Source organism: Amborella trichopoda, chromosome 4 (assembly GCF_054954075.1).
Source record: "Amborella trichopoda isolate Santa Cruz 75 chromosome 4, AtrichopodaSantaCruz75HAP2 v2.0, whole genome shotgun sequence".
In the NCBI taxonomy this organism is placed as follows: Eukaryota; Viridiplantae; Streptophyta; class Magnoliopsida; order Amborellales; family Amborellaceae; genus Amborella; species Amborella trichopoda.
In genome coordinates, this window is record NC_142339.1 from 2,334,655 (window position 1) to 2,350,756 (window position 16,102).

The 16,102-nt window shown below is 38.0% G+C and overlaps 1 protein-coding gene across 10 annotated transcripts; it reads right to left on the minus strand.

Moving 5' to 3' along the window:
* Nucleotides 1-986: 986 nt before the first annotated feature.
* On the minus strand, nt 987-15,722 carry LOC18439404 (E3 ubiquitin ligase PQT3-like). 10 transcript variants are annotated; one of them, XR_016053775.1, is made up of 17 exons: nt 15,217-15,722; nt 14,588-14,760; nt 14,339-14,426; nt 13,510-13,588; nt 9,194-9,330; nt 7,077-7,144; nt 6,684-6,783; nt 6,451-6,596; nt 6,188-6,358; nt 5,709-6,095; nt 4,994-5,041; nt 4,793-4,833; nt 4,609-4,699; nt 3,831-4,032; nt 3,577-3,708; nt 1,917-2,659; nt 987-1,489 (listed from the first exon to the last, which is right to left on the minus strand). XR_016053775.1 is itself a non-coding variant. In XM_020670412.2 (16 exons), exons 2-16 carry the CDS (start codon nt 14,751-14,753, stop codon nt 2,623-2,625), a joined length of 1,893 nt encoding a protein of 630 aa, XP_020526071.2. In that variant the 5' UTR covers nt 14,754-14,760; nt 15,217-15,722; the 3' UTR covers nt 1,666-2,622. The 10 variants fall into 10 exon arrangements, 3 of the variants coding, with proteins under 3 accessions (XP_020526071.2, XP_011625302.2, XP_020526070.2); XR_016053774.1 differs by having other exon boundaries at nt 987-1,598; XR_966849.3 differs by having other exon boundaries at nt 1,917-2,735.
* Nucleotides 15,723-16,102: the final 380 nt, after the last annotated feature.

Genomic DNA, 16,102 nt, shown 5'->3' on the forward strand with positions numbered 1-16,102 from the left:
ATACTTTTCAATCTGACAATAGGTTATGAGCAGTTACTAGAAAGAAAAACTAGTTAAAGCATATAAGCCCCAACTCTTGGAGAGGGGGAGGAAAAATCTCCCAGAGTGGTAGGTCAGGGTGGTGGGTGCCACAACATAACATCATGGGTTCCATTCTCACCAGGTCCAAAGTTAAAATGGATATGTAACCAAGAAACATTTTAAAATCAATGAAAACTTCATATAAAAAAGTGTGATATGACCATGAGCATGTGAATGCTAACTTTCAGAATTGAATATGAACACGTACTCAGAAAATAAGTTACCAATGCTAAGTTAAAAGAACTGAACATAACAAATAATGAGAAAATAAGTTACCAATGCTAAGTTAAAAGAATTGAACATAACAAATACTCAGAAATAAGTTATCGCACAAACATGTTTCCAAAAACCAATAAATAATTTGTGGGTTGCTGTGCACCTATACACATGCTTGCCCATGTGGACGCGTGCATGAGAGAGAGAGGTAAGTATTCTCTATGGAGGGTGAACTAAGTTGACAGGAGAAAGCAGCAGACCCTCTCAAAGGGTGAAGTAAGTTCTCCCAAAGGAAAATAACCTTCGGACACAAATAGCTCCGACCTCGTATTGAAATCTACATCTGGCACGGGGCTACTTCACAATATTTACCAAGGGCAATAACAAAAATGGAACCACTATTAGGGCAAATTACAGAAATAAAGCTTCTAGGGCAGACATTCAACTGAGAAACAGGTAACATCTATTTATGCACCTCGTGCTATCTTATGAATGATATGTCAACCCTGGATGCTCTACTTCTGTCATTGTCCAATGCTCTATTTCCATCATTTACCTGGGCAAATGACAAAAACATCCAATGCTCTATTTCCATCATTTACCTGGGCAAATGACAAAAACACCCCTATCCAGGAAGGGATTTGCAATAAAGGGCAGGCACATTTCAGGTTAAAATGTATTCAGTAGTATGGAAACTGAGCAGCAATTCATGATCAGATTAATACCACATGGTACAAAAAAAATATGGGAGGTGTGTGTTTGTACTGAGTATATACAAAAAGTAGGATGTTTCTATCTTTTCCTAACAAATAAAAAAGAAAAAGAAGAAAAAAAAACTAGCTGGCTGAAGCATAGAGCCATATGCAGACAATTTCTTTAGAAAATGAGGAAATAAGGTTTCCAAAAAGTCTCGTAGGATTTTGCAATGTGGCCGTGTGTGTATAGGTAGCTATACATACTGTGGATATAGAAACAAGTATGAGATAAAAGTACAAACCATACCTTTGCCAGCTTTAATAAATGCTCTGCTAATGATTGAAGTTGGCCAGAGAAAGGAAAATCAAAAACCCTAATTTTTGCTTTGATTTTTGACTCCTTCACTTCTTAATTAAATCACGTTGTTGTTGATTAGAACCAGCATAGAGTAACCAAAATAACTGTGGATATCAAACTGCATGGACGACCTTCTCACCTGTATATGACTCTGTATCAGAAAAACCACAACTAAATCACATTAGCGCCAAGCCCCAACATATATGGGACCAATCTCATTCCCAGGTCTCTTGCTAGCCTTCTTCAAACTGCCACCAAATCTTACAGCCATCAATATTTAGAGTCACCAATCTTTCAACTTCTTGGGACAATTAATAACAAACAAAGAAGGCAAATTCTCATCAATTTCTCTAGCAGTTACCATTATGATAACACAAATAGATTACCCTTATTCTAAACCAATTCCACTAGAAATTATCACTAGGCTACTCAAGTTCTCTACAAACTATCTATACACTCTAATCAGATTCCTTTACAAATTACCACAAATTATCACTATAATAAGAGAAAACAATACCAGCAAGAAAGAATCGCTCAGTAGCATCAGTTCAATCCTGTACAATTACCTCAGTGATAATCTTCGTAGCAGCAAAATATTCAGTGTCCTGTGGCCCCCACCCACTTTGCCCAGCTGCAACCCTCTAGAAATGATAATGAGAACCAACCAATTAAGAATTATTAACTTGTCTTAGTGGCCCCGCTTCCTCTTATGGTAATAATAGCCCTGTCTCTCATCATCTGACCCATCAACCATCTCCCACCTGTCAAATCCAGAGGGGTTCTCTTCGTCTTTTACCTTGTGCTTGGAGTGCCTTGAACTTTGAAATGCTACTTCCTCGTTCAGAACTTCATATTCCACTCTCCGACGCCTTTTCCGGTCACCCAAAAAGCTGGGTTCAGCCTCTACCTTTGAAGAATGCCCCCCACTTTTGCGGTAATGCCTCTCAGAATCTGACACATCCCTTCTCCTATCATCTGATGTATCCCTTCGGTGATTGCTGCTCTTTAAGTAATCCTCTTTCTCTCTATGCTTCTTGGAAGAACCCTTCTTGTGGTGCTTATGTTTCTCTCTACTGCGCCTAGAGAGAGATTTTTCAGAGTTTGATTTCTCTGAATGGCTGCCACGATATGACCGGTGCTCTTTCCCATTGCCACGGGATTTTTCTGGCCTTTTGTATGGTGAGAAGATGCCATCATCATCTGATGAAAAATATTTCTCTCGATGGTTTTTACTTATTGGCCTTTGGATGTCACTTTCTTCGGAGTAGTTCCTCACTGAGTCCCTATCCACATCATGAGGCTTTCGGTCCTGAGATTTCCTTGGGGCATCAGAATAGCGCCTTTCAGACGATTCAACAGCATCATCTTGTGCATGTAATTCTCTACTGTAGTGATGGAAAATAAAAAAATATATATAAATTACCACTATTCCACTATGCAAAAATTATGACTCTTAGTAGAAGTCTTGAGCTTTTTCAGTTAAATGATTCCAGCTAAGAAAACCGATTACAAAGTATAGAGATGCTTCACTTAGGTAAACTGATGTCCAAGCATCCATAATTAAAATTCCTGAATAGATGGAAGAGGAAACTAATTTCAAATCTCCATGGAGCCTAGTGCTTGTTACAGTAATAAAGACAGACATCATGAATAAATCATTTAGTCATTATGCAATGAGCAAGAAAAAGGATTCCAATACCCCTATTGATAACCACATTAGGTATATTATCTTTCAGGCTAGTATCGCCAGCTTCTGAAAATCACAATGTACAATTGCGGGCAAATTCCCAAACTTAGATTTTGAGAAAGGGGAAGTACCAAACTCAACAAAAAATGTGAGTCAAAACACATTCACAGAAACTGACTTGCAAAACAACATACTTTACGGCACTTGTCTCCTAATATCTGAAGAGTGAATATATTAAAACAGATTTCATCCATTTACCAACAAATTTGAAGGCTTAATGATCCATAAACGCATTCTCAGCCATTATAATCGCAGTACGTTAAATTGTCATTATGAAAAATTGTCAAACATAATAGAATGAATCATTTAAAATATGAATTTGGAGGGATCTTGTGTAGTTCAATTTAGATTTACAAAATAAATTTGGATTTTCAAAAAACTCTACCAGCAAAAAAAAGAACTTATCAAAACACGTGTATGTGAACCCCAGCTTAACAGAAGCTGAGAAAATATATTGTAAACCTCAAATTAGAGAATACCTCTGCGGTTGCTCATTCCAAAGTTTACGCCTTCGTTCGCTTCCCTGAAGCTCCATAAATTCAACACGACTAAGGGGCCGATCTGCTCCAGCCACCATAGGTGGCATCAAACTGCCCATCCTCATGAATCCACTGGCATTGCTTTGGAGTCAGAAACCAGAGAGACACATCTATAGTAATTGATGACTCAAAAAACGATTGTGAATTTCTGGAAAGCTGACCAAATTAAATAGAGACAAGGGAAAAAGGCTCACCAAGGAACTGGCATGCCTGTATAAATTGAAGGCATGTAAGGAGGAATAGCATATGGTGAAACTGGAACCATGCTGGGATCAAAAGGCATTGCACCAGGTGCACCATAGAGGCTTGTGAAGGGCCTAACATGAGGTATTGCAGCACCAGGCCAGTAAGTTGAATGTCCATAGGCACTAAAACCATTTGGAAACATAGCATCTCCTGAATATATAAAAAAAATTGAGTTAATAAAGATTGTCTGAGTACATGTACAGAACAAAAGTTGCAAATAAGTATCTGAATAAATGTCAAATCAACAAAATCCTATTCTCCTTCAGACATTGAGTTCATAATAAGCAAAACAAAGGAGAGCAGTTCAGGAAAAATATAAAAGAAGAGAGAAGAACTAAAGAAAACAGAATTAGAGACATGCCCCAAAAAGGTCGAATGATGAGGTCGACATTTAAACCACAGACTTGAGAGCCAATGAGTGTACCCCCACAAGTTCTTTTTATTTCCCATATATGCATATCCATATACAAATGCATGTCTAAATGTGTATGTGTAGTCAACTCCCTGGCCAGTTTGAAGTTTTGATATTTGCATACAGATATGCCACATAAATACATCCATACACACATGGCAAGTGTGTGACATGCTTTCAAATTGGTTGAATGATGCATCCCCAAAACGTTAAGATCATCCCTGTGGATGATTGTCTATACAAGCACCTTTATTGAAAAGAAACAAAACTGATAAGCATAAAGGACAGGTACACCAGTAGAACTTCCTTCTTACCAGTTTGAAGCATAGGATATGGGGCAGAAGCAGCTGGGCAGTCTCTTACCAGATGATCTGGTGAACCGCACATGTAACAGTTACGGTCTCCCTATTTTGCAAGATTGGATTCATGTCATGCATAGAAGTTCGGAGAGCTTCTTCTCATATGTATTAAGCCAGAGGATGTATGTTCAGAACATACCTTTTTGCTTTTAGTTGAAGCCAAGAAACTTTTACCACCATCTGATGCAAAAATAAGCACCGTCACAGAAAATGAATTTCAAACATGATGCAGGTATGAGAAGCATCTTGAAACTCCAGAAACTTCATGCTGACTATGGTTAACAAGTTCAAGAGCAATTAAGATTATGTTCCATCTGAAAACAAATATGCTGGATCATACCTATAGCACCCAGCCATCCTTTCTTCTTTCTCTTGCCCGTAGAGGAGGCTACACCCCAGTTTAAACCCAAAATTAGGACTTATAATATAAGCACAGGGAAATCACAACAAAAAGATAAATGGGGATAGATGAAATAAGATATTTGGCAACATGAGGATGAGGTAAAAGAGAAAGGAGAAGCTGACTTAGCAAATCAAAGTTCAAAGTTACAAACTTCCTCAAGGGTTTTAATCTCTAGTGTGCGTCTGAATCTGTGCATGCATACATGGTTAATGCATTCACTTATAACCCGCAAGGCCCAATATGCCAAAAAAGGGACACAAACAGAAAAGAGACACAAAATAATTCCAAAACTCAAAAGTGGGCTCAAACCATAACTGAACTGGAAGTTGCTAGTTGTTGCAGCCATAAGGCTGAGTTCGAGCCCATCTTACAAACCAGAATCCATGGGGTGTGCCAAAAAAGGGACATAAACTGAATTTAAACTTTTCGTGATCTAGTTCAATGTGTGTGTCAAGTTTGACACATTTTTCTACAAAAGAACTTTATTTATGAAAAAGCTAAGTATAACTATTCCTTGACTAACTTTGCTAGCCGTAAGTTCTGACTTACGACTACATATAACATCGTGCATGTGTAAGGCGGCAAAAAAGGAGATTTCAGATTTACAAATATATGAAGACAACCCAAGTTATTAGCATAATACAAGCTATACCTTCTTCTTTATGTGAGGGTGATTGAGGCAACTTGGAGGGCTTACTAGAATCTTCATAATCAACAGCAGAATTCCGGCCTTCTGATGTACTTTTGACATGTGGAGGACAAGCAGCACCATTTCTATCTTCATTTTCCTTCAGTTTTGTCACCAGTTTTGTCACCATTTGCGAAGAAGATGGGGCGGAATGGCCAACATCCACATGCACATGGGGAGCGAAACCAGCACCAACTCCAGTGTTTCTAACTTTGATAGCGCTTGCAAACTCTGTAGTAATTTGATTGGATCCTTTCCCTGTTGCCGAAGAAGAATGAGGTACATGTTGCTCCCTTCGAAGTGTGGAGACAACATGTGACACCTCCTTAGCTTGAATTCCAGATTCTCCATCTAAAAAAGAAATGCAAGTAAATCAACTAATCAGTGACATACCTAAGTTTGCTAATCTACTATTAAAAGAATAAATTGATATATATTATAACCTGGTGCATATTTAGGAAGAGCAGTGTCAGAACCACTGATCAGTCCTTGAGACTCAAGAAAATGTTCAATTGCTTGTCTGAGAGAAAGATTTGGAAGCAAATCATCAACCTTGCATTTGGTAGCAGAACACTGGGGACACTTAGCCTTCTCAATGAGTACAGAACGAATACCTATAAGCAAATACCACAATAGAAGAATTATATACAAAATATAATATATTGTTGGAAAAACCAAGTTTCCAGACTTGCATGAAGCAGCTTACATTTGTCACAAAAGCTATGTTGACAACACGGTATCATCACAGCGCCTTTAAAAATTGCATTGCAAAGTGTGCATCTAAGTTCTGATGGCAACTCTGCATTTGGCATTGTAGGCAAACTAGACCCTGCATCCTTCAAGACTTCCACCCTGATATAATACCGATTTTGAACACAATAAGCATGTGCATTTTCAGAGAACAAGAGGAAACAATGGTGACAGGAAAAAAAAAACAACTTGTCAGTTTTCAAGGGTTCTTTCGAATGAGCTTTCTGACTGCTAGCCGGTGCCTCCCCTCCAAACCCACAAGCTGGTTCACCGTGCCTTTCAAGGAGCCCTGGTATCAAAGACATAACCAATAGTCATGATGGTCTCAAAGACCCATGGAGCGATTTTTTTCCCACAGTTCCTTAGGGAGGCCAATGAAGTGGCTGCATCCCTTGCACAAGAGAGAGTTGGCAGAAATGCCCTCACTAAAAAAAATAATTCCCCATTGCACTTATACCGGTATCCATTCTACTATGGTCAAAGTCCAAGGCAACTTAATTTACAACCCCTTTAAGTAATAAGCTAAAACAGAAAAATCTTTCAAGGACTAGAGTCACTAGACTAAAGCATATAAATAATTACCTTTTGAAACAGTTTCAGCAGGATCATTTGATTCAATGTTCTCATGTTTTGAAACAGATCCCGATAATCTGAAGGTAAAATGCACAGTCATTAATCATGTAGTACAACGTTATATAAAGTGATATGGGAACTGAATAAGCAGGGAATAGGAGGCCAGACATATCTACAAGCATTACTCAGGTTTTACAAAACTAAAGTTTCTACATAATGCCTTCAAGTGATTCTAAAAGATAGATACAGCAAGTTGCATGAAGATAAATTAAATTTTATAACCCAGCAATGTAGAAAAACTGTGAAGCATCATAGCAAGCTGTTATTATAATGATTTTAAAAGGCAACTAAAATTGGGCACCTAGGCAGGACCCCAAGGCAGCCCATGGCTCGAGGGCAGAAAATGCCCCCAGGCCATGGGCAAAATGCTCGTACCCTACCATTTAAAAAGAAAAGGAGGAGAGGAGAAAAGAAGAGGGGGTGGGAGATGTTTGAGGGAAAGAAAGAGAAAAATAGGAGGTTACTCTACCAACCACCCCCCCTCCCCTGCCAAAAAGAAAAAAAAGCTCCCTAAGCATTGGTCATGCGAGAGAAAATGCAAAAAGTGATTTTTTGAAAAATTTTAATATTCAAAAAAATAAAAGTTTGAGAAATCATTTGCATTCCAATTTTTTTAGATTTGATTCCTTGTGAACTATCAAGAGGGGTTACAAGAGGAACATTCATCCAGAACACAAAGGATCGGAGATCGGACAACAAGAGTCAGTCATCCTTAGTTGCTTGTTTCCGTATTTGAGATCTTTCACTAGGTCTTCTTCGGGTTCTTGTAAAAGTGGGGGGATCTGGGTCCGTAAAATGGGTATTGCGCTGATGAACATGATCAAAACAAACTTAGGTGCAATTGTTGTGAACGACATAGATGATGGCAGTGAGGAGGAAATCAAATCTGAAGAGAATGGGGAGGAGGGCCATTATATTGACGGTGGTGGAGACTCTGCTGACAATGGCTTGCAATTTGATGGAAGTGCTGGGGTCGAAGCCGATGAAGAAGATGAAGGAAGGCTTAACATGATGCACTAGACTTCATTTTGTTTACAGTTCTGTTGTGCCATTTTCTCTATCTGGTGTACTTGTGATTCAGCATTTGAACATTTTGGTGGACCCATGAAATTCAGCAATATGGCACTAGAATTAAAAATCCTATTATATTTGACTCATTGTGGCTCTTACATCTTACATTACCCATATGGAATGCAATTCAACATTAACCTAGTTAATTTTAAGACTTTGGAAATTGCCTTTTCAAATTTTCTCTGTTTAATTGATTATAGGGATTGTATACAATGAGGCCATCTATTTTTTGTACATAGAGGTCACAATCACTTTTAGCCATTGGATGTGAAATCTAATAGATGAAAGCGTGTCACAACATTCGAGAAATTTTATTTTGGACTATGTACTCAAACAATGACACATCCGCAACCAACAGATTTGAAATCTAAGGGTCAATATGATTGTGACCTTCTTGTATCAAAAGTAAATTATCTCATTGTATATTGTTCAAACAAAAAAAAAAATTATCTCATTGTATACATTTCCTTGATTATAAATATACTCAATATGAAATATATAATTTGATTTTTTATTATACTTTATGTGTGCACGCTGGTATAATATATGCCTATATGTATGCATGTATGCAGTTATGTATGCTTGGGACTCATACATATGCATATATGAGTCTTTGAGGCACCTCAAAACTGAGGCACCAACCTAGGCAGCTGCATCACGTAGCACACTTAGGTAGGTGGCTAGCCCCCCTGTGGATGCCCAGGCACCACCCTAGTACCTTTCAAAACATTGGTTATTATTACTTTTTCTAAAATAGTGCATGACTAAAACCAACGATGCTAATAACGTGATGTGGGAAATTCATTCTAGGAAATAAATAAAGTGAAATGCAGGAAAAGCAAACTACAATAAAAAATGAATTAGCTAGTTTGATGAATGACAAAAAATGTTTGTAGAGTGCTTTCAATTGATTCTAGAAGATATAACAGTAAGAAGCTAGAAGTCAAAACAAACTTCCAAATGACAAAGAACCCAGTTTCACTGAAAATAGCCACCTTTGAACTTCATTGGCTGCATTCCTCTTGGTTGTACTGTTCCGCTCAACTTCATCTGAGTCAGTTTCCAACAGGGATGGTACTGGAGCAGAATACAAATCCACACCAAAGTCGTCAAAGTTATCCGCATCCATGTTCTGGAATTTATAAACATTTGTCAAACAATAAAGCAAATAGTCATACCAAAAAAGACCAATAGCTTTGAACTCGATGTACTCATTTATCTAATTGCCATTGACACTATCGAAGAAAAAATGTTTATAGTGTTTAGCCCATGTATATCTTACACAAAGAAAAACTTAACAAGGACATAACATGTAGCAAAGATTCTCCATTTCTTTTGGTATGGCGTTTGCATTCATTTGATGTGCTACCCCATGTAAGCATGTTACTTAGCATATTGGAAGAGTGTCTCATAAGTTCTAAAATCTTTTGCCATGCCAACACATTAAGAGTTTAAGACACATAATTAAGTTATTAACAATACACATACAGAGAGATATAGACACGTTATTGGGACAGTTTTAGATGGTAAAAAAAAAAAAAGGAAATTCTATAACAGACATTATCCTGCAATTGCAAGTGTCAAACGTGCCAGTAAGAAGTGCCAAAGACATAGAGATGACCATACATCTACTCTAGAGTCCAGAGACATGTATCTTATTGTACTTTTGGAGCCTTTTTGTGTTATCTTCACTCGTTCTCATGTAAGGTATTGAGATCCATATATATGTTCCAGTCATCCCTTACCACAACCTCACACCACATTGGCTTTCTTACAATCCACAATCTCCATTTCAAAAATGTAATGACCCCAAAAAAAATGGTTTTATTCAGTCAGAAAGTATTGAAGTTGAGAAACAGGATATTGCAACTGGTCACGCCTCATAGGAGATGAAGGACGATATCATTCAATTGGGACCTAAGTGTTTAATGTTCCCATCATGTTTCCTCACCACTGCCATTTGAATATTCAATAATTCAGCATTTCAAGTACCCTGGCGAAAGGGACAGCATGCCTTAGATCCTAATACGACTAATGAAAAGATATCCTCGAAGGAAGAAAAGCACGAGTTCGAGTTAATGGGCTCAGCTCTAGGTCTAGGACTTCCCACACTATAGAGAGCATTCTTGACAACTTTGTAGAGGCCATCAGGGTTGCCAGCAGGCAAGGCTTGGCTTGGGGCTTCGGCTAAATTTTTTTCAACCCATGCTCGGCCCGAATGCCCCTATTGAGGCCTGAGCCCAACCCAGCCCGGCCCAAATTGGCACTTCTAGTTTCCTACAAATAACAGATGAAAACCTTTGAATTTAAGCAAACACTTAAGATTTGAGGGAAGTTGCTTTTTCTACGGCACTTATATTTTGAAGACAACTGTGAGACCAGCTTTACTTTATGGGGTAGAATGTTGGGCGGTCAAGAAACATCCCCATAGGATGAGTGTAGCTAAGATGAGGATGTTGAGATGGATGATTGGTAAGACAAGAAGTAATAGAATTTGAAATTAATACATTTGGGAGAACTTAGTATGCCTCCAATAGGTTATAAAAGGAGAGAATGTAGACTTAGATGGGCTGGGTATGAGCAACACAGACCCAGTACAATACCTGTTAGGAGGTGCGAGTTGGTCAAGTAGAAGGCTAAAAAAGGACAAAGGGTAAGCCATAGGCCCAAAATGACATGGTGACATGGTTGGAAATAGTGAGAAAAGATAAGACAACCATGGCCTCAACGTGGGTATGGCCCTTGATAGAGCAAAATGGCAAACCATGATTCGTGTAGCCAACCCCAAATTGTTGGGAAAAGGCTCTGATGATGATGATAATGCTTTTTCTACTACATGTAGTGCCCTATCTTTATCTCTCTATCCTTATCAAACTATACGACCTCATTAATTGGTCATACCATCTCTCTTATATTTTCCAGGGTCATTTAATGGCACACTCTTCAAAATTTGGTTTCTTCTATCAAAAATAATTTTCAATGGCCACAAATCTTCAAAAGATCGGTTTTCACACCCATCAGTTTAACACAAAAGGTGTCATTACTGTACACATAGAGAGAGAGAGAGAGAGTAGAAAAAGGAGAGGTGTTATTATTATAGAGAGAAAGATTACAAAAAGGAGGTAAGGTAAATGGAAGTGGGAAAAAGAAGAAAGAGTGTGACTTCTCCTAAGTTCTTATTAAATGCTAGAGAGAGAAAAGAAGAGAGAAAGGATCTTTCTAAACCATTATTGCATGTTCAATGCAGTACTTACAATTATCCTCACCGCTTGTCTCGAAATCCTCCATTAACCTCACCGCTTCCCCATATGTGATTAAATAATTTTGGGCCAAGCTAGGACAGGAACAAAGATAGCCCAGGCCCAGCTGATGAAGTACCATATTTGACTCTTGAAGCGGAACTATAGAGACTCCATTACGGTTGGTCCAGGCTAGAAGCAGACCTACATCAAGGTAACCTTTTGAAACACTTTGGTATTGCTCCCAGATCAGAAGAAAAATAAGAAACTGGAGCATATGGAACCATATCGCTATCTTTCAGTAAAAAAAATGATGGTGGACTAACAGATCTTTCCACCAGTTTTTTTTTTTAAGAGGTTAACAGCTAATCTTGCCACTAGAAGATGAAATAGCCCAATGCAAAAGCAAAAAAATTGCATGTTGGGAAACTATAATGGGCCTATATTGTCCAGCTTGCGAGCCTCAGATTCTAGCCCGAATACAGGTCCTCATTTGGCAGCCCAACCATACTACCTCTAACAAGAAAGAGAGCAAGCACATCACTAGAATCTGTGGAAGCAGAACCAGGATTCTCTTGATCTAATGATGGTGTGGCATCCAGTAACAGATTGCCATCAGGAGAAAGCTATAAAGTGAAGAGGCTCTAGAGCAAAGTACAAGCACTAGATAGCCTCACTTGAAAGAAACAATTAAAAGATACCAAGATCAAGAGGCACAGCAGAGCAGCACATGAAGGTGGCAAGAGGATGGTTAGAGAGGAAAACAATGGGGAGCCGAAAGAGGGAAAATGGGCAGTACAGACTATAGAGGACATAAAAAGATGTAGACACATGTGAAATTATCTTTGGAAGTTCAAGTGTAGAAGCAAAGGACAAAACAAAGGAGTAACAGCATCAGAGGGTTTGTAGATAGAAAAAACCAATATCAGAGGTTCCGTTGTTGCATCTCATTGGGATGAGGGGCATTGGCCCTTTACAAGGACATGTGCTTTACTAAAAGATTCGACAAGAACGGCTTTAGAGGATGAATATTGCCAGGGAGGTCATGGTAGAGATGGTTGACAATCATGAAGCAAGGGTGTTGTAAGGGATAGATCAGTGAAAGCGGAGGTGATGTGGCAAGGGAAACGCTGGAGAATTAAAGTAACTTGAGGCATATCCATTATAACAATGAAAGAAGATGGAGGAGGTGACACATGGACAAGTTGACAAGTTCAATGCTTGATGAACCCTTTGTGGGTATTTGTAAGATGGAACACCAGTTGATACGAGCTTCAACCCATTACAGGTAACTTTACGAATAAATGCGGGACAGACTAAGTCAATGCTCGATGCCAAATCATGAATTTTGATTATCACTTGTATTGATCAGAAGAATGTTGCTTCCATTGAACCTTGACAATAAGAATTATAAGATAGACCATGGTTGCTCTCTTTCCTCGTTAACATGTTGCACCAGCAGGACTATAATAATTTCTCATTTAAAGATAGTCTTGTGTACTTTTTTTCTTTTTAAACATTTTGTAAGCCTAAACGGCTTCCCAAATTCTTGAAAACGGGAAAACTCCTACGGCTGTAGCCTAATTCCCAAAGAAACCGATGAATGCCATCTTAAAATCCTAAAACAAAAAACGTGTAGTATCACCACTACCCTGAAATTCTTAAATCAAGCGTATCCTGAGGATTAAGATTAGTTTTTTCGCATAAGCAGATTACAACCAAAGCTATTTCATGTCAGGCTAGCACAAATCCACCAATGAAACCACCAGTCTACTTCCGGGTTTATCTTCCTCTTTCATTACAGGTTTTAGGGTTTACATGACTTGCTCAGAAATTTTGTAAGACCTACCAGTTATCAGCATAAGGCTATCAACATGATTCCAAAACAAAAACAATAAAGTATAGTTCCCTCTAGTGAAATCAACATATTCATTGAACTAAATCTAACTTCTTGTTCTACAAAACACAGCGCATGAGAAACATAAGCATGAGCTCATCATTAATGTGGCACCAATTCAGTTATCACATAATATGTCAAATAACACCTCAAACAAGTAAGAACAATCACTTACAGCAAAAGATGGAGATCCAGGACTAGCATCAAAATTAAAACGTTCAATCACTTGATTCTCGACAGTGTCAATACAGGGCCTGCACCAAGTATAACTTTGTGTAAATAAGTTGCAACAAGATTCAAACATCCAGAATTACAGACAAAATTGGTATTCCTATATCAGTGGACATAAAATAAGACTGAAAGAGTGAATATAATACCATCTGACTTTTCAGAGACGGGCAAGCATGAGACATAAAACAGAATACTCCTACAGAAGAACTCAAGTTATTTCATCCAAAAGTAAATGAAAAGTTTCGGACAATTGCACATTTAAATGACAGTTCAAACACCTGATAGCAAAGCATAATCAGATCATCTGAGAAAAGCATTTTCCCTTTGCCCTACCTCCCTCTCTCATAATCACATAAATGTAATCCAATAGGAACTCATGTATGCATGTGTGTATGCCCGTTCAAAACACAATCAGGCCACTGAACGAATTATAACAAGACAAGAATAAAAACATTGTGCATGTTCCAGAAATTCACAATAATCTGGAGATATTTATCTTCTTTTGCTATTGGTATCCATTAACGACCATCATTTGATTGCAACTATGGCCCTAATGCAATATGCCCCTTTGTGGAGATATCCATCATGAACCATCATATCAGTGAGGAGCGTTGGCCCCATTGCCTTCCACGGTGCATTAGATTATAGCATATTTCCTCTAAAACTACTGAATTACGAGTATTTGAAGTTTTAAATCATCTCTCATAAACCAATCAAGTACTAAGAATACATTAAAAAAAAAACGAAGGAATAAAATGCAAAAAGAAACTCACAGAACGACAGGATTTGATTTTCCAGTAGGCACTCTCTTTATTATCACACTTGAACCCTCCAGAACCGGAGTATCATCATCCTCATAAGCTGCATCGAAACCAGAATGAAATAAACTATTAAACATGGAATTACCTACAAACTGAGACATTACATGAATAAACAAAATCACATATATAAAACAAAAAGAAAAATAGAAACCCAAGGAACTGGTACAATAAAGTAATTGTAAAACCTAGGAAGCAATGTACCTTTGCCCGTTATTGCATCAGAAATTTCCAGTTCAAAATCCTGGCAAAGTTTAAGGTTCTTCTGTTCAATGATATTGACCCTAAGATCACGAACAGTGATACAGGGACCATCAATTTGAACAGAGTCGTAACTGAGAGAGCTCCTGAATTTGAATCGAACAGCCATCACTGCTCTGAAAGGGACCAAACAACAGATGAGAAAATTATGGGGTAAAAATACGAGAAAAAATATAAATCAGTGAAAACAGTGTAAGATGAGCAAGATAACCAGAGAGAAGCAATTAAAACTAACCCAAATAATAATGATTACAGAAAACTTCTCAGATATATGAATACATCATTAATTCCTTAGAAGCGAATTCAGCCGGGAAAAGTAAAATTGCATTAAATGCATCGATAGAGAGAGAGAAAGATGGATGTTTCTTTTATAAGGAGAAAGGGGATCAATTATGGATCCTTGAGAAGAAGACAAAAAATAGCCTGAAAGATATGCAATAAAATACCTAGGGAGAGAGTCTGATTAGCACATAACCATGAATCCTTTAAATTAGCTATTTGAACGTAATAACGTTATTGAATAAGAAATAGTGAGGGGAAGTGCATGATCTATTGATGGCGATGGTGCATACCAGTTACAGTGTAAAAAGAAACTGGCTTCTCCTAGGTTCCTCCAAACCCTAATTTGCAGAAAGCTTCCTCCAAACCCTAAATGCTACAAAACCCTAAATTTTAGGATAATTCTCCAAATCTTTGCTTTGAGATCATTCCCTCTCGCGCGTATCGTTCTGAAACTGTGCTTCAAGATCAACCCTTCAAGTGAGGTGCTCTGGTTTGCTTACGAGTTACAAACCGCCCTTGCAAAGTGACTTAGGCGCCTTTCGTGCTCGATGATGCATACTGGCTATTGCTTGTTCGCGCCAGTTCGGTAAATGTTATGGACTCTCGATTAATATTTATTATGGTTTCAGAATGTCCTGCCCTAGCTCTCGCAAGACCGGCAGTGGGGACGAAAACAAGTTGGTCCGCCGTACTCGGCAAAGGCGAGGACGGGCTGGGTCCATCTCGACCCAGGTCTAGAAATTAAAATTAAAAATATATAAAATATGGGTGCCGTTTGTATAGAGCTGAGGCTCTAAACAAACAAATTAGGGCCAACCTTCAAATATTGTCCGGAAATATGGTTTCGATACTAAAAAATTTTGTGATAGCCTTAAAATATATTTTCATCTTTAATTACAAACTTTCTAGCTTCAAAAATAATGTAGAGCGAGCATATTTATAAAAACTTGTAAATCTTGAAAATTGACTGTCAAAAAATGCATTACAAGACTCACTATTTCCAAAACTTAAAATCCATTTTTTTTCTTATGTCCATGCATCTTGATGTCAATATGATCAATTTGATGATATTTGAGTATCAAAACAACCTCTTCTAGAAAAAAAAAATAGGTGAGCTCTAATTTGATTGTTTAGAGCATATGCTTTATATAAACTTTCCCCATAAAGTGTCCAGAC